Here is a 22,046-nt window from a genome sequence, read left to right on the forward strand (position 1 = left end):
CAGACACAAATTGACCTGAAGTCTGTGAGCTGGTTATATTCCAGTTGCGATTTCCTCCTTCATTTTTCCCATTCCTCTGAAGTGGAAATGTCCTTGACCTACACTGAGCCACTTTTTGCTGCCTGTTCTTGTTTATCCCCATTTTTCTGCTCCATTCTAGTTTGGGGGTGACATCCAGTTATTGCATAATCAGTTGCCTTGTGCTGTGATTGGCTCAGAGCATGTTTTGAAGTTATGTTGAGCGTGAGTGTGACGGACTGGAAACATTCTTAATGTTTTCTTTGAATACTGTGTGGGTGCCTGTGACACAGGAGGGAGAGGGGAGTATTGACCTGGGAAGGTTGCAGGGGAGTTTTGCCAGGACTGTCTGCATTGGAGATGGGAGACTTTCCTTAAAACCAGATACCTGAGCATGTAACATGAGAACCAAGATGGGGGTTGGAGCCAGGTGACACCTTGGCCCAGGAAATGGACAGAGACTGAGGGGGGGGCCGGGGGGAGGCTGGGTGAGACAGCTGGAGGGAGTTTCAGTTTGGAGCTGGCTTAGAAATGGAGGGGAGCCCAGATGGGGTTCAGGCTTCCCAACAGGGCTGTGGCCTCCCTGGGACTCCCCAAGATGGACCTAACTAAGGGGGTCCTGTTATCTGTACCTGCAAGACTTGTCTTGGACTTTGTTCCTGTCATCTAAATAAACCTGTTTTACTGGCTGGCTGAGAGTCATGGTGAGTTGCAGGAAGCCGGGGGTGCAGGGTCTTGTCTCCCCTACACTCCATGACAATGAGCTTGGGCTTCCTGTTTAAAAAAAAAAAAATGCTTCTCTCTCCTTTCCCGGCAAAACTGTGTCCCACCTCTGTTGAAAGCCTCTCCAAATGTCTTAGCATTGATCCTAAACTGTGCTGTTATCTGACTACAACTGGGGACTGTTTATGTTTTATTAAAAAAAACACACTACCACAAAACCATACTTAAAATCAGAGGAGGAAAGGTGCTTCAGGATCTCTGGTCTGGAAGAGAAGAGCATTGCACTGCTGAAGTGAAAGATTTGTAATCTAGGAAAACCTACGATGAAGAATAAGCTACAGGAGAGCAGATGAGCCCCCTTGAAATGTACGCTGTTCTCATCCACGTTGCTTTAATAAAAAAAGCTTTCCAATTGCTTAAAGTGTGATGGTCCCACTGGGTAACCTGCAGGATTCTACCAAACTGCATCAGCCTTGTTGGATTAAGTCTCTGAATTACGGAATCACTGAGACCTCTTGAAACCTTAAATACGCCGTTTCTAGCTAGGCGTTACTCAAATATGCCTTTACTAATAGAGCTACAACCCTCAGACTATATGCAGTGCATAGTCTCTCCGGGTCTGAGAAACCTCTTGCCTCGCTGATATTTAGCATCAAAGTACATGTTTATAGGAAAGCGAATCTCTCATACTTCTACTTCAGAGAGCGGTTGATAGTATCTTGTGCCTTCTGGTTATAGAAAATCTTCAGAGGTCTTGGATGGGAGGCAGAGGAGGGGATTGGAGCAGATGCAGAGCACATGCGCCAACCACAGTTGGTAAAAAGACTTTCACTTTTGCTGAATCACCGCGAGACCTCAAAGCTCTGATTTAAAGAGCTGGATAGCGATGAGGAATGCAGAGAAGGAAAAACCATCTTCTAAAATATTGGTGTGTAAAGATAGCGAATACTGTTAAACTGTCTGTTTTGGGCCAATTGCTACCAGCTGCTGCAGACCAGGAAATGAGGTGAAGAGAAGACTGGTTTGTGGGTGGTACGGGTTAGACAATAGTATCGGAAGGGTAAACACCCTTTTCACTACTCTCTACCACATGGAGGAGAAGCTACTGGCTTGGAGCTCCAGGACTGGAAAGATGATGCTCACTGCCCTATAGAGAAATAAACCAGTGATTTGGAGCAAGCCAAGGTGAGACGATGATGGGGAAACTGGTGTATGAGTGGTCTGACCTTATTTAACGCAAGATGCATTGAATTTTACAAAATATACCTGATGCCCTCAAGACAAACTGTAAAAGCACCTGAATTAAAATGGAACTTGTCACAAAGAATCCCTCCCAACTGACCCAGTCCACAGAAGCCTGTGGCTTGCAAAACTAGCTGTCTAGATTGTTTTTAAATCCCTATTCAGGCACCCGAGTGAAAGCAGCATAGCTTTCAGAGGTGCTGAATACCTTCTTCTCCCTCTGACTTGTGGGTTCTTATCACTCCTGAAAACCAAGCTACTTGTACCTAGTCGCCTAACTGGAAGCACCTGGCTTTAAAAGTGTTGGCTATTGTGAGATGGTGAACCTTGAAGGTCAAACATGGCTCTGGTAGGAGTGAATTTCAAATCTGAAGGCCCTCAACTGAGAATACCCAGGTCCCAAATGGACACATCTAGTGACAATCAACAAGAGCATCTCAGCTGTTGACATTAAGCCTGACGAGAGGAGGAGCAATCTCTGACCTAATCATGACCAAACTCTATAATATGTGTTAGATCAAGGCAGGCATGACTTGGAAATGAATTGGAAATATGTGCAGTCTGTGGGGCATGTGTGTGATGTACTCCGCACAAGAAACACTGCAAGTTAAGCCGGTAGCATCTGACATTACCTGAATTTTCCTAGTGGTCTTCAAGGGTAACCTCAAAGTGCTCTGTTGGAACTGGTGTAGGAGCAACAAAGGAATGGATGATGGTAACTTAGCACGCATCCAAAAGGAAAAGTTACAAACACTTTGGCAAGTAAATGTGGTTGGATATAGTGCTTGAGACAGGGCTTCAGAGTGGAGCCAAGAGCTGGAGCATGGAGCAGCTCTGGAGCAGTGGAGCTGCAGGTTTTTTTCTGAAGCTTGCTCCAGAGTCGGAGCACAGCTCCAGAGCCCTGGGTTGAGAGGAAGCAAGCATGCTTGGACGACTTTGCTAACTAGGTGGCTTCTGAATTTCTAGAATCCAAACAAGGACTCCTAGATTGTGAACCTAGTGAAAGGCAAGTAAAAAAACCTTCCCTTGAGTGAAGAGAAGTTGCTGCCACTAAACCGTGGGCATGATGTCTAAGGAAGCGTGCTGGCTGTGAGTAGAGGGACTTTCATGATCAGAGACAGTTCTTGGCCAAGCCAGCTACATTGAGCTGATGTGTTTTTTCAGAAAGCTTCACTCTTCATAGGAGAGACATTTCCTGAATACATTTTGAAGAAGCATTGCTTCCACAGGCAGTACAACAGAGGATGGTCAGGATCTTCCGTAAAACTATGAAGCACTCTACATGGTGCAGACTGCTTAACAGCTGTGTTGGAATTCCCTTTTTAGCTTTGATTTCTCTTACTCCTTAGCACCATATGATTTATCCCTCCTTCACTTGCATATAGTCTATGCTTGGCCACTTCCTTTCCTTGCTTCTAAAGCTGAGCATCCTTTCATCACTTGCTGTTTGTAACATTTTCAGTGCGTACATCCTGAAAAGAATTAGTGGTGACATCTTGTTGGGCCCAAACAACCACCTCATTAGGTCATCATTCTGTGGTAACTACTATGTAATTACAGACTAATTAGGTATTCTCCCTTTTGTAAACCAAATTGTTCCATGTTATTTAATAAGGCTAACTCAGATGGTACCAGTGCTTGGAATGGTATGGAAACGCTAATATAATTACCAAATTCTCTGCCTCTCATGGATTAAGTGCATGATAGTATCTATGTACTATAGATTACATGGTTATATGTGCACTGTGTAATAGTTTATTTTTAGAAGAATGGATACTTTATGCAGGTTTCATTGGTTTGTATGCAAAATATTGTAAAAGATGTAATTTGTAAATTGGTCATATTTATGCTTGCTCCCCAAATAAATTAAATATAGTACTAATTACATGCACTAAGTGTCTCCAAATTTACTATAGTGCTCTTCTTAACCTTTGATTATTGTAATTTTGTAACTTGCCATCAGAAATGAAACATCCCATTTAGCAAGACTTTTCTGCTGTGCATTAACACAAACAATTTACATCCGCTTTGACACATTGGATTCTTAATTTGTATTTTCCAAACAGATTGTAGTGCAAGTCTTTTGAAGTAATCTGTTTTATCAGCTTTGGAAAATTCTAAAACATTCATTTAATGTACTAGATTTTACTAGAATTTAACAGTCCATTTCTAATAGATGGTACACAGAAGTGGGTTAACCTGTAGTTTTTAGCTGTCTAATATTATGTAGGAGCTTTAATCCTGTTCATAACAGAATAAGCTGAAAATTATATATAATTAAAAGGATATTGTCTGTTTAAACATTAGAAAAACGAGGTGAATGAAAGATTGGTTATTGGACCAAAGACCAACTTCTTTGGTCCAATATAGGATATTTGAAATAAATAAGTATTAGGGAAAAGATTACTTCACCCATCTTGTCTCTAATATCCTGGGATCAACACAGCTACAACAATCCTGCATACAAATTTAAACGTTAGCTCTTTTTAAACCTTTAGCTAGTGTTAATGCATTAATGATTGAAATGGAAAACTTTAAAAATACAACTTTTTACATGGTGCTTGTGAAGTTAGTTTCATGTTCTTAATGGATTTCACTTTCAGGTTTTTAATTCCGTAATGTCTGGATTATCAGTGCAGAGGAGAGTATTTTGTAAAAACTGCCTGTATTAGAAATATTTCCAGGATTATTTTAAAAATTCGGTCAGTCCAGATTTCAAAAATATTTGGTGGTTTTTAACAAAATCTAAATCTCCGGGTCAAATCTGAGTTGCTGTTGTCCTTGTTACTTTCTAGAAGAGTTGCAGTGTACAAAGCTTAGAACAGAATCTGATTCCTTAACAAGGTCTCAAGGTGTCATGGCCACACTTCAAAAGCTCACAAGGATATCTTCCTTTTGGTATTAGTGAGTCAGACTAGGGCAGCAAATGCACCAACACACATTATAATGGCTGAAACCTTCTCTAGAGATCACTACAAACAGAGCTGGATGATGTATATCCTTAGTGCAGTCTTGCTTGTGAGGTCTATGGTCATACAGAGATACTTCATATGAAAGTTGTACAGAACATTTTCTCTACTGTATAAGTTTACTTGAAACAAAAAAAAAACCAAGACATGAAATAGGGACACAAGCTCAGTACTGTGTGTTGGTAGCAGGGCTGAACTGCTCCCAACATTTGCTTTGCAAATTTTAAATCAAGTGTGTATATAATGTGTTAGGCACTCAGTGCTGAAGCATTCAGTAGATTCGGATGAAAGATGTATATGAATTTCCTAAGTACAGCAAGTCTCTTGCTTATTAGCTGAATTTCTTTGAGAATTGATCAGAAGCCTCTCTGCGGGTGTGGGGATTTCATTTTCAAAGGCGCATGAACTGGAGTGTGAGCAGCAGTCTCTCTAGAGGATAGAGCAGGGGGTTGGAACTCTTAGGTTTTCTTCTTTGCTCTTCTACTGACTTACTGACCTTAACGTGTCTGTTTCTCATTTTCTCTCTTGCAGGTGTGAGGTATTCCAGGTATAGCTTTGAAAAAGTAAAGTGCTATACAAGTGTTAAAATATATACTAGTTCTTTGGAAAATTATCAATATAGCAACAAGTAACTAAAGAGTTAAATATAATGGGCCAAATTCTGCTATTATGTAGGTATGCGGTGCTCACCCTCTTTAACACCAAGGGAATTGGGTACCTATGTCTGAAGATACATTAACTGAGGCAAATTCTATCATTTAGAGCAAATGAATTAATGACTTGCGCCTTCCAACAATGTGGCATGAGTGTCTGATTTCAGAAGTCTTCATGGTAACATTGAAGAAAGATCTGCTATTTACTATCAATTTGTAATCACCCTCATCGTATTTGAACTTTTTGGGTATTCCGATAGTGACAGATTTCCATAGGCCTCTGTTATAAATGCAACAAATTTATGCCCTCGTATTCTCTTGTGTTGCTAAATTTGCAACTAGTTCTAGGATGATAATCTCTGAAGGGCTGAAGCTGCCAGCAGATGTTTGCTAGGAACATCTGTCAAAAGCTAGTTTGTATTGGGTTGCCTCATGGTAGCTGAGCATTCTTAGTAGTAGTTCAGTATATTTTTGCAGCAAATAGGGGTGTAGAATGTTGTCATCTTAGCAGGACTTAATTCTAGTTCATGGCAGTGTTTCAAAATGATCTCAGTACACAGACCCAGAGCTGATGGGCAATCGGGCTGGAGGAAGCCAGCAGTATGGTTACTGAGCGATTATTATTATTATTTTTTTTTTTTTTGCAGGTTTTTGTACTACTGAACAAAATTCTCATGAGATTCCTCAGGTACTACCAATTTCACACCATTCCTTAAGAATGGATCTGCCTTATTTCTGTTGCATCAACCAAACCTTTTCCTCTGTCAAATCTCTCTTCACAGTTTTGCATCTGACTTTTCTTCTCCCAAGCCTCCAGTGCCATTTGCTTCCACTCTAACAACTAAGGATCAGGTGCAAGATTGCACCCATATAATCTAGACTTAAATTCTCCCCAGGGCAGGGACCTTGCTTTCCTGTGTACCTATAAAGTGCCATGTACACTTGCTGTATTATATAGAGCTGCAGGAATGTGTCGTTTGAAATTGCTTTATATTGGCACTGTTGTAATGCATCAGCATAGGACTTGAAAAACCTACTGTCCCCAAACATAATTAGGCTGGTTGATCGGGGCTGCCTTAATGGCTTGAGGAGTGCAGGTGTGGCAGTTCCTACTTGTACCACTCAAATAGTATTCTTCAGCCGTGCGTCTCCCCCATCACCTGGCCCCCGGCAATGTGCAAAAGGCTGCGTGAGAGGGCTAATGAATGGCCCAGCACCTAAAGTTAGATGTACTATGTAGCAGAAGTCCAAGAGAAGCAAGACTGGGCATCCCAGAACGGTACACCACAGCTCCAAAGGACCAACATTACTGTGGGGCGCAGACCAGAGAGAGAGAGAGTAGTGGTATTGAATCCAGTTCATTGGGCAAGACCTAGTCCTCATAGGGGTATAGTCAGAAAGGAAACAGCTGGTGGAAGACGAGCTTTCAGGCCCAAATTTGCCAACATCTTGCTGCTAGGACGTCAAGTAATGGGGAGGCCTGATGAGCAAGAGACACTGGGCAGATGGGGCCCCAACTACTATGGGTCTGGGGTGTCCAGGGTTGTAGTGGATGGCTGACTAGTGGAGGATAAGGTAGAGGAAAACTGAGAGCAGGAGGCCAGAGCCTTTGAGCTCAGCCAATCACGGAAGATTTGAGACCAGACCTACTTTGGGGGTAAACAGCCTGAACATGGCCGACCATCTGCAGATGGGCAACTGAGCTAGACTAGACAAATGGAGGCGGTTCAGGGGAAAAACATGTAGATTAGACTTAAAACCACTTTATTTGCTGTCACTTGCTCTTGGCAGATACTGCTGAGTACTGTAAGCACATGCACTGTTCTCTCTGTCTCTAGGTAGTAGTGACTGACTTGCAGTGGGATTGGGGGAGGGTTTTGGATATTTTGGCCTGAACAGTAAGTTGAGTGCTTGCTTGGTCTAGTAAGCATTGGATACATTTTTCAAGCCCTGCTGATCTGCACTGGTATTGGAATAAGGGCTATTCTATTACATGAACACCAGATGGAATACAAAGTAACTCTTTTTTGGGACACCACCACCTTTCCAACAAAAACATGCCTTAGTCAGAACCTTTGGGTACATTCTTAGTGTATTATCAAACCCCAACAAAATATCAGTCATAAGCCTAGTGTGTAGAGAAATGCATTGTGAACATGTCAGGGATAGAGCTGTTAAGACAACGAGGATGCTGTGAAGAAGTGGTTTCATTTCCGTTGCTGGTGTGGCATGCATGGAAGGCAGAGTAATCTGGGTGTGGCAATCTACCTGGGTTTGGCTGGAACGTGTACAATAGCTGTAACTGATCACCTCTGAAACACCTGTAACAGTGATTGTAGGAGGAGAGTACGCTCATCACAATCAAGTTTCTGGTATTGAAGGGGAAAAATTGAGGGGTTGATGCTTTGATGTGTGACACCATGATTTCAGGAGTGCTACAAAAATCCCCATCTTTCGTGCATTGGCTATTCCCTGACTCCTAACACCAGGGAGGTAAGCATGTGTGTTGGCGAGATGCAGACAAATGAGATTATTGGCATTCTCGTTCTTATGGATACATCTTTATTAATTGCTTCTCCACATGGATGGAATGTCCTTACAATTTGTTTTGGGAACTAAAGAGTTAAAATAGTATTGGAGGAAATGAGCTCTCATGAATGAAGACAAAGTTTGGCAAGATGCCAGAATCGGGGTGGGGGCGGGGGCAGCTAACTGACTTTTATACCACAAACGACTTAAAAAAATTAAGAGATAATTCCATGTCCTGAGGTTACAAACCGGCTGCAACTGGTTTTTTTTCCCCTGCCCCCGCTAGGCATCATGGGTAAAAGTAAGCATCCCCCTTTCTTTTGTTTAATATAACAGTACAGCGCATGATTGGCAGGGAAGTGCCCGTTTTGAGACAGGGTTTCTGCAGGTCCCTAGAGGGGGATGGCACGCGGGGCCGCCCATGTTCTACGGAGAGGGCTTCTCATAAAAAAAAAAATCTGTCTGTCTTTCCCTCCCTCCCCCCTTCTCACTCTGTCTCCTCTTCTTTCTGTCTCTCTTCCCCCCTTCTTTTCTTTCTCTCTCTAATTTTCTTGACAACTAAAGGAGGCAGCAGGATATTGTACCTGTAAGTATTCTTTAGACTGTCCTTTTTAACAGACAAAAGGCTCTTTATGGATTATCATGGCTGTTTTTTCTCTCCTTTAACATGAGTTGGAAGGTTAAATGTTTTTACATTATATTTAAAGAGAAAACTGCACTGTTGCTTGTGTTTGCTGTTGGACTGATTCCCTCCCCTACCTCCCAAAAAGCCTTCACCTCTGTTCAGGTTCCTTGTTCATAGTGCGGCGTTCTTGTGGAATTACTAAATACGACTGTCCCTGATCTAAAGCTGCAAGGGAAGGCTTATTTTGGGTATATAAAAAAATTTCTTTTGTCTGTAGTGCTGATGGCTAGATGTAATAGCTCACCCCCCCTCTTTTCATGTCAGCTCCAACCCCTCTCTGTGAATGGAGTCAACCAGCTGACGAGGGTTAGTGCTGGCATGGTGCCAGGGGCTGTGAATCTGTGTGCGTGTGTGTAAGTGTATACAGAGCACAAAGGGAAGGCCTGCAGTCTAGGAAATCACAGGCTATTATATAAGGCAGCCTGCGTCATCTCTGCTTGCTCAGGGTGATGGATGGAGAGTAGAGCTGGAGGAGGATTGTTAAGAGGAAAACTCCCCCTTTGCCCCCTCTTTATTTTTAAATGACCAGTTCATTGCGAGTGGATAATGTTTGCAGGCTTGTAGGACCAGTTTCCCCAATCATTCAATTATAGCCACATTCCTTGAGGAAAAGAGATTCCTCTGCCTCTTCCCCCCCCCTCCCCCATTGGCTTTCGGAAATTGGGGAAGCTGCTTATGTTTTTGTCTCCTCGTATTTTAAATGATTTTGAGGTGGGGAAAGGTACAGAATGCCCTGCTGTATCCAACAGCTGTGGTTAGTTAAGGTCTCTGTTTTAATACCAAACGGATTTTAATAATTTAAGTTTTCAGAAAAAACAAACCTGAGAAGTGAGATGTTGGATACTAGAGCAAATACTAATATTTTGCTCATTCTCTCCTCTTTCTTGGTAGAGTCTGACAAATTGTGGTAGAAATACTTTTTTTTTATGCCATCTGCTACATACAGTTGGGTTTGTACCGAGCAAAAGTCAAACACATGGCAGCAAAATTTTAGAATATTCTGAGCTTCCACACATCTGGACGGTTGCAGTTTTGGGTTCTAGCTGGGGTGGGAATGTGTTAAATGCTGTACAGTTCCTACACTCCATTGCAGTTGTGGGCATTTTGTTCTGTGAGACAGTGAATTGATTTAGAAGTTGTAATTTTATCTTACTGACCACAACAATTCCTTTGCATTCATTTTTTTAATTTGCTTTCTAGATACATTGTACTGCACAGACCCCGAATTTGTGTTGAAGAGATGAGAATTAAGTATGCACATTAATGAATAGAGCTGTCGTAATGTTACCGTTTCCTCTATGTGAGTACTTACATTTGCTCTGATCATTCAGATCTAAAGAACTGGTTTGTAAGGGAAAACAGTGGAACTGTTTAGTGAGTTTGCGCTGAAATGACTATAAGAATTTATGGTCTACTGCAATCTAGAGACAGCTCCCTGATTCTGTTGAGAACTAGCATTACGGTTTGTCTTTTTAAATGTTATCTTTATCTTTTTTACTCTTGCACAATCTGAATTAAATTATGAATAAAAACCTAATTTAAATCTCTAATTTATGAATGACTCTTCTCACTTTCAGCATTTGGAATATTTAAGAATATTTCTTTGCTTGCAATTTTTCCTTTGTAAAGGAGGATTTAGGATTGTGTGTTCCTTCTAAAAAAAGGTGCATTTTCTGTTCATGATAAAACCTGCGTGATAGGCCTACTTTCCCTCCTTAGCTGCCTAAAATATCTCCCACCCACAAATACCCAATCACACCGTAGTATTTCTTTGCAGGTTACACACTAAGGTGAATTGAGTGTAATATTCCTTGACAATTTACAAGCTGAAGTATCAGGATTCGAAGAGCAGCATGTTTTTGTTTGTTAGCGTTTGGTACCAGTGTTCTAGCAGATCTCTCTTCTGACTGCCTAGCCGTTAAGTCATAATTACCTTTGTAGCTTGTTATCCTTTTTATAGTATTGTATGGAAATGCTCATCTTGGGAGCCAGCCATTTTGTATGTGCTGTGTTGAAATGCATTTTACGACATAGATGTTGGTTTGTATTCAGCATAGATGGAAGTTAAGACACTGTAGCATTGCATGTGTCAGGCTCCTTTGAGTCATTAGACAAATGATTTAGTCATACGCTGCTGGTTAGTTGCTCCAGCAGGTTCAGAATGAGAAGCCAAAATCTGTGTAAAATCTTTAGTTTACTTAAAGGCTTTTTGTGTAAGGATGAAACTGGAATCTTTAGCATGACTGAATTTAAAGTGTCTCTTGGGTAGCATGAGTGGAGAGTCTTAAGGTAAGCAGGACATTTGCTTTGTTAGTGTATAAAGAATTTTCAGTACCAGTAAACAATGGAAGACTGATTTAATATTTTCTTTTGTCCAAAAGAAGTATTTATTTTAAAATACATTATTTAGGATCTAGTAGGGTTTCTGTTTTTTGAAATTCTAGATACCAAGATGGTGGAAATTGGCTTTTTGGATTGACTCCTCTGTTTAAAATCAGTTGGATTTGCAGAAGTAAGAAAACTTCAGCATTTTTAATTTGCCTCTAGCTTTAATGCGCATTGAGGTGGTTAGGTTGAATGTTTGGTTCTAGTTTTCTTTCTGTGCAGATGTGATGGACAATGTGGGGAGGTCGTCATGTGTTTCTTTAAATGGGACCAATACATAACTTAATTCGCATGCTGCCAGACCAAGATGCTGTTAAAGTGTTCAGTATTGTATACATCTGAGTAGGCTCACATTTATTTTATCCCCAGACCTTGTGGATTATAAACTTGTTTTTGTAAACCATCTTGTTTGCTTTCTTGAATTAACACAGCTTCAACTATTCTTGATTTCTGTTTGAAGAATCTGTTTTCCTCTGTGTGTGTACATGTTGCTTCTACTGTATTCCTCTGGTCTCTGAGGTTTAATCCGTTTGTCTGTGGCGTTCCTGCTGGTGAGTTGAGGTAAGGTCCTGTGTGCTTTAGTAAGAGGTCTAGTTTATGCACCACAGCATAAAAAGACGGGAATCAATGGAAAGACATTGTTATAGGATTGCAAGTTCTTCTCCCTGTGGGTGGTGGTGAAGAAGGTTACATAGACCTGTGTGAGAATAATGCTCTACCAGTTTTTTAGACTGACTTTCATTAGTTTGATCCTGTGTTCTAGGGAGCATGGGTCTGGTGCAGTAGTGCGGGTGGAGAAATAGTTTGGGTTGGGTTGCCTAGAAGAGTTGAGATTTGAGGTGGGTAGGAGAATGGTTTTACTCTAAATTTCAGTCAGTCAGAGTGTCGTTTGCATGAAGGCTGGTTTTAGCTAAGTGGAACCCTTGTGACTGGGCCACTCTATTTGCGGTGCCCTGTGGATTGGATGGCTTCTCTTCTTCCCTGGTCCTATTTTTCACATGGTGGTAGGAGTTGTCCCATTGATTTCTGAGGCTTCCTGTGCAGGGACATAAATCGGTTTGTCATGTAGGTGTATTTGTTTGCCTTCCACTTGGAAAGAAGAGAACGCAAGCTAATCTTCTTGCCTCTCAGCTAGCATTAAGGAGGCTTCTAAATGTCCATCAGTTATTGTAGATGGCATTCTAGTTCTGTTCTTGCTTCTCTTTATTGGTGGCAATGGTAGCTGTCTTTTTACCACAACTTCCTACTCTGAAAAGTTGTCAATAAGTTCTTTGAAAATGCTTACAGACTTATTCCCATTTTGAGTATTACTTTGCTGCATTTAGCACAGTCCTTTTCCTTATTGTAGTTCATTTAGAATCTTTTCTAACATCGTTGTAAAGTGAGATCCCTCAGAACACAAATATGGCTACACAGAAAAATTCTCAATGGCTGCCATAGGGTCTGCCATGTGTCTGTGTTTTAAGCAGGGTGACTCTGGTATGGAGCAACTGATAGGATCTGAGATTACTGGCCTTCAAGGCAAGTGACCTGTGTCCCCATATGCCAAGAATCAGTTCACTTGCAGTGAGATGCAACCACCTCCCTAGGTGCATGGACCATAGAGTAGCCTGTCACAGGATGGTGTCAAGAACACCAGGGCAGCCTCTCCCCCATCCCACCTACCCCTCCACTCCCCGCAGAGTAGTTAACTTTATTACTTTCTATAGGCAAAAGGGGGACAGGTGCTAGATGAGTTAGGAATAGTCAGATACATTTTACAAATGTTCTAGATCAGTGGGTTCTCAAACTTTTTTGTACTAGTGACCCATTTTACATAGTAAGCCTCTGAGTGTGAACCCCCCCTTATAAATTAAAAACACTTTTTAAAATATATTTAACACCATTATAAATGCTGATGGCAAATCGGGGTTTGTGGTGGAGGCTGACAGCTCGCAGCCCCCCATGTAATAACCTCGCAATCCCCCTCAGGGGTCCTGACCCCCAGTTTGAGAACCCCTGTTCTAGATCATGGAAGGTGCAAAGAAAGCTCTTGGGTCAACATGGTGCGTGCAGAGTGGAGATGACTGGGGGAAAGTTTAGACAAGCAGGGGAATGGGAGTAGAGTGAGGCAAGGTCTTTGGTATTGAGGGGAACAGGTCCATGGAGAGTCTATGTAAAGGAGGTGGGCTCTTGGGAATTGGATCTTGAAATGAATCGGGAGCCAGTGGAGCTGTTTGAGAGGAGGCTGATGTGCTGTTGCTTCCTTGTATGTTTAAGCTGGTGCATGGTAACATCTTGCATTTCGATTGCCTTGTCCTCCTGTCCAAGACTTCCCTGGTATACAAGTTTAGTGAGAGGGGAAAGGAAGGTGCAGATGAAGCAGAGTTGAGGTCTGTAGAGAGATGAAATGTTTGGTACCAAGGTTGCAGATAGTTGAAACAAACTAACTCTGCTTCTAAGGTCTCCTCTGCTAAATCCCCTCACAGCAACTTGGTTATTCTTCCTTGAAAACATTGGAGGGCAGAGATGGTCCTGCTTAGACTCAGATCTGTTTCAAACAGGAGGCCTAGACTCGCTGAGCCTTTCACCAGCAGCTGGGTGGGAGTCTTAAGTGACTGGTTTTGGCTTGTCCGCTGCAGCAGGTTTCAGTGGACACAATCAAATGCATTTAATGATTGGTTTAAATCGTGTAATATTTTGATGAATTTCTTGAACTGGAGAAGGGCTGTGAGATTCATTCAGTCCTCGGGTTTGAGCTGGCAGGGCCAATATGCCCTTTCATTTACCAGTCCAGACTCTTTCTATATGGCAAGGTTTAAAAGGAAGAAAAAACTAAATGGTCTTGAGCCAGTCAGCAGCTGCTGAGTCAGCAAGGTTCAACTTGGGAAAACCCCTACGGAGCCCAACACAAAAAGAGCAACCATCCGGCACGTGTGCAGCATCCTCCACAGATGCACAGTGGGCTTCCCTGGATGCCCTGGGTATGGTCGGTCTTGGTACAGTGAACCGTGCCACACCTGAATGTGTTAAGCTGGCTTTAAAGGTGGCATGCGAGCCCAAAGCCTGGTAGCCATTTGTCCAGCCTGGTGATCTGGGAGTTCGTGGTAATGGCAGCAGCTCTCTCCCATTCTGTCTGCCGCAGTGAGCTGGATGGTGAGCATGCAGCACTGCCCAGATAGGATTTCTCTTGCACAAGTGGTGGTGGGGTGCATCTCAGATATCCATGATCAATGGCAAGTGTGGCATTTAAGAGCATAAGAACGGCCATACTGTATCAGATTAAGGGTCAGTCCAGCCCAGCATCTTGTCTGCTGACAGTGGCCAATGCCAGGTGCCCCAGAGGGAATGAACCTAACAGGCAATGATCAAGTGAGCGCTCTTTGCTTTACTTTGGCAATCCATTTACTGGGTGCGTTCTGACGCTAGATCAGGGGTAGGCAACCTATGGCGAGGGTGCCGAAGTCTGCATGTGAGCTGATTTTCAGTGACACTCGCACTGCCTGGGTCCTGGCCACCAGTCCAGGGGGCTCTGGATTTTAATTTTAAATGGAGCTTCTTAAACATTTGTATGTAAAGTAAATAAGGCTTTTAAACAATAGTTTACCTATATATTGTACACTTATAGAAAGAGACCTTCTAAAAACATTAACATGTATTACTGGCACATGGAACCTTAAATTAGAGTGAATAAATGAAGACTCGGCACACTACTTCTGAAAGGTTGCCAACCCCTGCGCTAGACGATAAGTGGAGGAATATTGACTAGGACTGGTAACCATACAAGTTTTGTTGGTTTCAGTGTGCTTGTGATGATTCTCATGCTATGATCAAGCTTAGTATCTGCTAGTGTAATGTGAGCAGAGTTTGATTAAACTTAGGGCACAATTCTCCAAATGAGTTGCAGAGAATGAGCCCCAAACTACGTAGTATTTGTGCATTGGCTTCCCAGGTGGACCCTACCGGCTTGTTCAGGAGATAGTTTCTGCTCCTGACTATTCAAGCTACTTTAGTGCGATAGTATTTGTATGTGAGCTTGCAATCTAGGGTGACCCGTAAATACACTGGCTTTTAACATCCTTTTGAATCCAGACTGATGGACTGTAGTTCTTGTTGTGAGAGTGGTTAAACAAGTAGATATTCAATTAAACTGAAAGGTGGCAAATTCAAAGCTGTTAAACCAAGTCCCATGTATTGCTTCGAGGACCTGGATGGCCCACATTGTCAGTAGTCACAGCAGCATGTCTGCTGCTTGGGGAATTGAGATTTTTAAGTTGAAGGATGGAGAAGGAAAAAAGCAAAAGAAAAGGAAGCTTTGCATGTGAAACTCTCCTCTCTTCCCGCCCTCCCGCTGGTGCTCAATAACAGGACAAGTGTGCAGCAGTGCACAAACACTGTGGATCAACTACCGAGGCTGTGGCAGAGGGGCAGGCATGCTGGATGAGTTATACCTCTTTGATTTTATGAAAGATGAGCAGCTCCATTAGCAACAGGAGCTGGGGCTGGTTTTGATGTGTGTGTGTTCCTTTTTTCTTCACTGGTATTGTCATGCTTTCTTCTCGGGGGCAAGAGCCCAGGGAGTGCACCTGCTGTTCAGGTGCTGTCAGCTGTGCCTCCCTGGCAGCTCCCTTCATAATAGCTTCTGGTGCAGCTGAAGCAAAGATGACAAAGGAAAGTGGACAGTGCTTGTTCTCAGGTGAGAGAGGAGGTGGTAGCAAGAGGCCTTGTGTTGCTGAAGTCTAACTTGATCAGGGAAATTTTCCTTTAAGAAATGCCAGATTGGATCAGCTGAACAGCCTATCTAGCCTAATATGTATACTATAATACTCGCTATAGCACAAATGCCCTATCCTGTTTTAATTCTGCCAGTGATTTCTTGGGGCAAGGAGTTCCAGTGTCTGAGGAAAATATTCCCTCTTAACAGCTTTGAATTTGCCACCTTTCAGTTTAATTGAATGTCCACTTGTTCTTCCATCTCATCTCAGGGTGAATAGGAGGTCCTGATTTATCTTTAGACCATTTTTTTTGCCCTTACCACATCTCCTCAGTAAAACAAACATCCTGCCTCTGCAGTCTCCGTTGGAGATTTTTTTCATGCCTCTAATCGTTCTCACTGCAATAGAGATGTGGAATCTTTGAGCCAAAGAAGATAGAGGCATCTGTTGAGTTAGAAATGTAATTCTCGCTGCTTTAGACTCGAAGACGCGTGTGAGAGGCTCTGTGCGTGTGGGGGAAGGGACCAAGAAAGCTATGCCCCCATTCATCAGTTTAGTAGAGCAGTTCCAAGTTATTTGTCTGGGCATTATCGCAAGTCATGGACATGGGCCTCATTGTGCTAGGTGGTGATATACAAACATGGAACACAAAGGTGGTTCCTGCCCCCGGGAGCTTACAGTCTAAGTGTGGTGGGAGATGAAGGTAACAGTGAGACAGGACTGGTCAGCAGGATGGGCAGTGGCCATGGTGTACTAACTGTCTAACCATTACCAATTCTGTTGTAAGCATTGTGGCAAAGGAGAGTTTAAGGAGGGCAGTGAGGTGATGATGTGACGGGTTGAATGAGGAGCAGCATGGGCGAAAGCACAAAGGTTCTTGTTTAAAGTTGAACAACTGGGCAGTAAGGTCTGGCATTGTTGACAAAGTGGAGGCAGGAGTCAGAATCTCAGTAGCATATAAGATGATGGGTCCTATGGCGATTGGCTGTGAAGGACATTGAAAGTTAAGAAGTTGTTTGGTTCAGTGGAGTAGGGAGAAGCCAGTGGAGTGACACAGAGTTGGGTGACAGTGGCCAAAGTGAGGAGAGAAGAAAATATTTATAGCAATATTTTGAATGGGGGGAAGAATGGATTTGTCAAGGCAGCGAAGAGGTGCTGCAGGAGTCAAGACATGACTGAGATCTGGGATGAGAGCTCTCGTGGGATGGAGAGGAAAGGCTGGATCTTTGAGATGTTGTGCAGGAAGAATCATGTACTTATGTTAAAGAATGACTTACTAATACATATCTTACCCTTTTACACTTAGCAGTTGTCACAGGACTGGTGACTTCCCCAAGGCACACAGCGTGTAGCTGGCAGACCTGTGGCTAGAGCCCAGGTTCCCAGTCCTCTGCTTTAACTAGAATGCCAAATAATCTGCAGTATCCACAGACACATAACAAGAGCATGCTAGCAAACTTGCTTTGCCAGCCTATGTCCCTCAGCTTTCCAAGCGGTTAGGCCTTCCAGTATTTGATGCAGCATCGAGGGATCTCATCCACATATACTTAGCATCAGTATGGCATTGCTATTCTCAGTGATAACACTCATTTGTCATATCAAGAAGGTCCTGCAGGGTAGGACCAGCCTTTGATTTCTCTGACACAGGCTGTTAGTTTAATCCATGGTTGGTATACAGCCAGGGTTCTTGTTGAATGTGGGGTAATGATAGCATCCTTCAAAAGGTGATTCCCAAGACGACGTGTAGAATGAAACCCTGCGGAAGGTGATAGCTTTCCACGTGTAGGAACCAGACAGACTTTCTGGCTCAGCTGGGATTCAAGGGCAGTCCTGAAGTCAACTAACTTGCTTTCTTTTATGTGGAGGAGAGTGGGGTTCAGAGTACCACAGAGGAAAGACTCTTCTGGGTTTAATGACAAGTGTGGGAGAGTGTAGTTTCAATGGTAAAATAAAGAAGATGAAGATGAGATATAAGTGTTCAAAACGATAAATTGCAGGCAGAAGGTAGTGAGACCTTTTTTCTTGTCTCATAAATTATCAAAACACATGAACAAGGGGACATTCAATGGATTATAAAGGATGGCAAATTAAAAATGGATAAAAGGAACTAAAAACACATAATTAGACTATGGAACTCATTGCCACAGGAAGACATTAAGGCCCAGAACTTGACCAGACTCAAAAGGGAATTGGACATTTATATGGCTATCAAGAATACCCAGAATTCATTTAAAAAAAAAGAAGGCGAGAGAGATTAACTCTTTGGCTTAAATCCTGAGGTGTTTTTCTATCTAATAGGGAAGTAAAAGATTGTCCCACATCTGCCTACTGCAGAGCTCTTCTGCCTTCTTCTGAAGCCTCTGGTGCTAGCCAGTGTTGGAGACGGGATACTGGACTACGTGAGTCTCAAATCTGATCTCCACTGCAATTTCTTTGTTCTTAATAGCAGGGGACTAGCAGTGGGGACTTCTTAGTTCTCTTCTGTTACTAATTTGTGACCCAGGAAGCTTAAATCTCTGACCTCACTTACACAGATGGATTATCGAGGACTAGACAAAGTTTAGGTCACTTAACCACACTATGCCTCAGCTTACCCATCTCTTATAAGGGGAATCAGGCTTGCCTATCTCTCTCAAATGCTTTGAGATTGCTAGATCAAAACTGCAAAAAAAGCCTTCAATATTTTTGCAGTGGCACCAGATCAGGTATCGAAGGATAATGCAGCTGCAGTATCTCTGACAGGGGTTCTGCTGCTTCACCAGGGAGATGCTTTTCTTAGTCTTCTGGACCTTTTTTCAAAAACATCATCATTTTTAGACGCTTTCCCCATGGCATAGTCAGTATGGGAAGATACCAGCAAAATTGTTCCTTTTGCCCTGCTTCAGGTAGGGGATGAGGCAACAGAATTGGTCTAGTCCTCAATAATCCATCTGTGTAATTGACGCCAGAGATCTGGCTGGTAAAAGGAAGACTTAAACTTTGGGGCTGTGTTAGCCAGCATTACTGGTGCCTGCTTGCTGTCATTGCTACTGTAGCTGCTGCTTGTGTGTAGACTGGAGGCCTTGTAGAAACAGAAACGTGTGAAGTTTAGGTCTGGAAACATCTGTTTTTGCTTCTGTGGCACTTGAATGTTGTAGCCTTAGCAGCAGGTTCCAAACTACCATCCCTATTATTTCTGCAATGGAGACAGTGCTACTCACGTTCCATCCATCTGGGTCAGCTCTGAGGGTACTGAACATAGAATTACTGTAGCTACAACTGTGTTGCCACTCCTGGATACCCCAGCCTGGAGCATTCTTCCCTGTTGTTGAGTGATGATTAAAGTTCTATCATCTCCTTACTAGGAGAATCTGTTTAAACAAAGGCCTTGCTTTTTTTCTCATAGGACTCCTCTTTGCGTTTATGAGTTCTGTGGCGTTAGGTATGTAGGACGGCATGTAGGATGAAGGGGAAACAGTGTTGTTAAACTTGCTTTGGCATTGCTGAGTGTCAGTCCAAGAGTTGTAACCCATCAGCCTGGAGTAATGGAAGTTCTACTTTTTGGATGAAGGATGTAGCTGCTCCAGCACAGAAAGATGTTTTGTGACACTTAAAGATGGGGGCCATGGAGCAAAGGAGCCACTGGAGGAAAACAGTCTCAATACACAGCTGTGTACCTTGGCCCCTCTGTTTTAGCTTTACTGAATAGTTTCAGTTGTAACAGAGTTTTTGTTGATCTACTGACTCTGTGTCTGAGGCTTATCAATTCAACCTCAGAACAGCACTTGTCCCACTCCCACGTACGGCCTGTGTAGTGGGTGGTGTATGTGCACACATCTCATAGAGGCAGTCCAGCATTAGCAGCTCTGGTCCACCATCCATCCCTTGATTGTCTAAATTAACCACTCATATGTAGCTTTTCCAATAATCTTTCTTGTTTCTTTGCTTAATCTGTGCAGCACAAGGATGCCATGGAAATGAGAAGTTGGGTCATACTGTTCCTTCAGTGTCTGGGAATGGAAAACCTGCATTTCTAGTACCACAGAAATGAAACAGCCCAAAGCTAAAGAGACCTGTGAAGGAGCAAGTTAGAGCGAAAGTTCTGCCTTGCCAGTGACTGCCCTGAACTTCAGCTAAATGATATGAGCCTGGTAATGGGTTTGCTCCCAGACTGTCTCTGCACTAGGCTACAACAGACTCCCTTTACTCCAAGCTTTGTTTCCAGCACAGCTCATCCTTCCCTTTCTTCATCTGTAAATCTTAGGGCTGTGGCTGCATGTTTTTCTTGAGCTGAAATACAGAACAATGCAACACTTCGTGTAGCATTTCTTATCTACACTTCACCCAGTGCAATTAGAGTGAACTGATTTAGAGGTGAGTAGTAGCCGAGGCAGGAAGAGACATGAAGGATCTGTCTACGCAGGGATAAACCTATGGCTGGCCCTGGTCAATGGATTCAGGCTCATGAGGTTTGGGCTTCACAGCTGAAAAATTGCTGTGTAGATATTCAGACCCTCCTGCAATGGAGGAGGGTCCCAGAGATCATGCTCCAGTCTGAGTCTGAATGTCTACATGGCAATTTTTAGCCCCTCAACCCAAGTCCCATGAGTTTGTCAGCTGACCTGGGCCAGTCACAGCCATGCTGCAGGGCTTTTATCCCAAGAGGCCCAGTCAAGGGGGAGAGAATGGATGCTGCTGGGGAATCAACAAGGCAGAGATGCTGCAAAACTGTTCAGGATGTCAGGAGATGCACAGGAGAAGGCTCTTGCACTCATTGCTGAGAAACTAGGGAGAGGCTTAGTGAGCAGGCTGATTCTAGGTGAGGGTAAAGGGTGTGGGATTGGGGGGAGTAGAAAAGGAGGGGTTGGAATAAGTCTGTGAAGGTCCTGGCAGCAGCACTGTTTGGCACATGAGGTGCTCTGGGGAGCTGGAGCATGAAGTTGTATTGGAGAAGGGAGCTGCAGTAGCTGGGGACAGTGGGAATCTCTGGTCTCTGCACCTTGGTTGGGTCTATGAATTTGTTCCTTTGTCAGGAAGTTACTGACGTAGGTGGAGAACAAGGGTGTGTGAGGGTCTTTCTGCATGTCCTCAGCTTCACCTTACAGGAATCTGAGCAAAAAGGAAGTTTGTACTCTAGCCTTTGGAGGAAAATAAACCTGTTGTGGAGGCAGCATGCCCAGCCACAGGTCACATACTGTCCTGCTGAGAAGCTGCCTTGCCTCTTCCGAGTGGGGTTCAACCCCCCCCACCCCCAAAGAAAGATGACTAATGAGGAGTAGAAGAGAAGAAAATGGATAGTTGGGAAGAGCGAGGAATAGGCTCCAACCAATGAGGGAAGTTTTCTTCTATATATCAAAGTATTTACTATGTCTTTAGACTTTCTCTTGTAGGACTGCATGGGATAGGGGTGTAACGGGGTGTCCTTTCTGCTGCTCTTCTGAACTCCTTCTCCCTGGGGGTCTGTTAACTGCTAAGTGGTGGTTCTAAACTCTGACACCAGCATTTTTGTGATCCAGTCAGTAAAGCTTGCTCACCTACAGAGATACAGTTGGAGATAATTACAGTCTCTATCAAGTCTGAAACAAAACATGTTTTATACCTCTTTTGTTTTCCCTTAGGGGACTTCACCACCATTTGAGGATTTTGTTTTGTTTTTTTTTTCCGGTGAGTTTCTTTAGGGAAGTGAAATGGAGAATCCGCTTCCTTGGGTGTGCAGAATTGCTGGGAGTGATTTACAGGGGAATTGTTATGTTAGGTAGCAGGAGAAAATTCTGAATCATCTGCTTTGTATTATCTTTTGATTAAGCTGTGTTGTAAAACCCATTCTATCTTGGCTTTCAGGTGTGACCCTGAAATGAAGTATATTGTTTAATGCACTTGAATTATAAGATTCAGAGTTTGTTTATGTATCTATCCATCTTAAAGTAATCGTATTGCCGGCCAACTTTTTAACTGCCAAAGCCTCAAATGCCTTTCTCTGATAGATAAGTCTATATCAGTGTAAAGTTAGGAGTAAAAAACATTATGCTTTTGTTTGGCATTTACTTCCAGATTACTAGTATAAATGTAAACCTTAATCAGTGCATGCTCTGCTTCACTCTCAAAGCTGAGTCAAATTAGAAGCATTTCTAGTTTTTAACTACTTTTTACTTGGGTTACTCTGACACAC

General features: G+C 42.9%; 1 protein-coding gene across 4 annotated transcripts in view; it reads left to right on the forward strand.

The window, feature by feature from the left end:
- GATAD2B (GATA zinc finger domain containing 2B) overlaps nt 1-22,046 on the forward strand; it is a 77,943-nt gene that overhangs the window by 14,224 nt on the left and 41,673 nt on the right. For 2 of the 4 annotated variants that reach the window (XM_075071031.1, XR_012656836.1), the window contains one exon: nt 10,020-10,119. The exons of 1 other annotated variant lie outside the window; for it this stretch is intronic. In XM_075071031.1, the coding sequence (XP_074927132.1) occupies nt 10,118-10,119 (2 nt within the window). In that variant the 5' untranslated portion in view covers nt 10,020-10,117. Of the gene's footprint in view, nt 1-10,019; nt 10,120-19,896; nt 20,029-22,046 lie in introns of those variants that run through there. One more of the 4 variants, XM_075071032.1, reaches the window with a different exon arrangement.

This window comes from Chelonoidis abingdonii, chromosome 11 (genome assembly GCF_003597395.2).
Source record: "Chelonoidis abingdonii isolate Lonesome George chromosome 11, CheloAbing_2.0, whole genome shotgun sequence".
Taxonomy (NCBI): domain Eukaryota; kingdom Metazoa; phylum Chordata; order Testudines; family Testudinidae; genus Chelonoidis; species Chelonoidis abingdonii.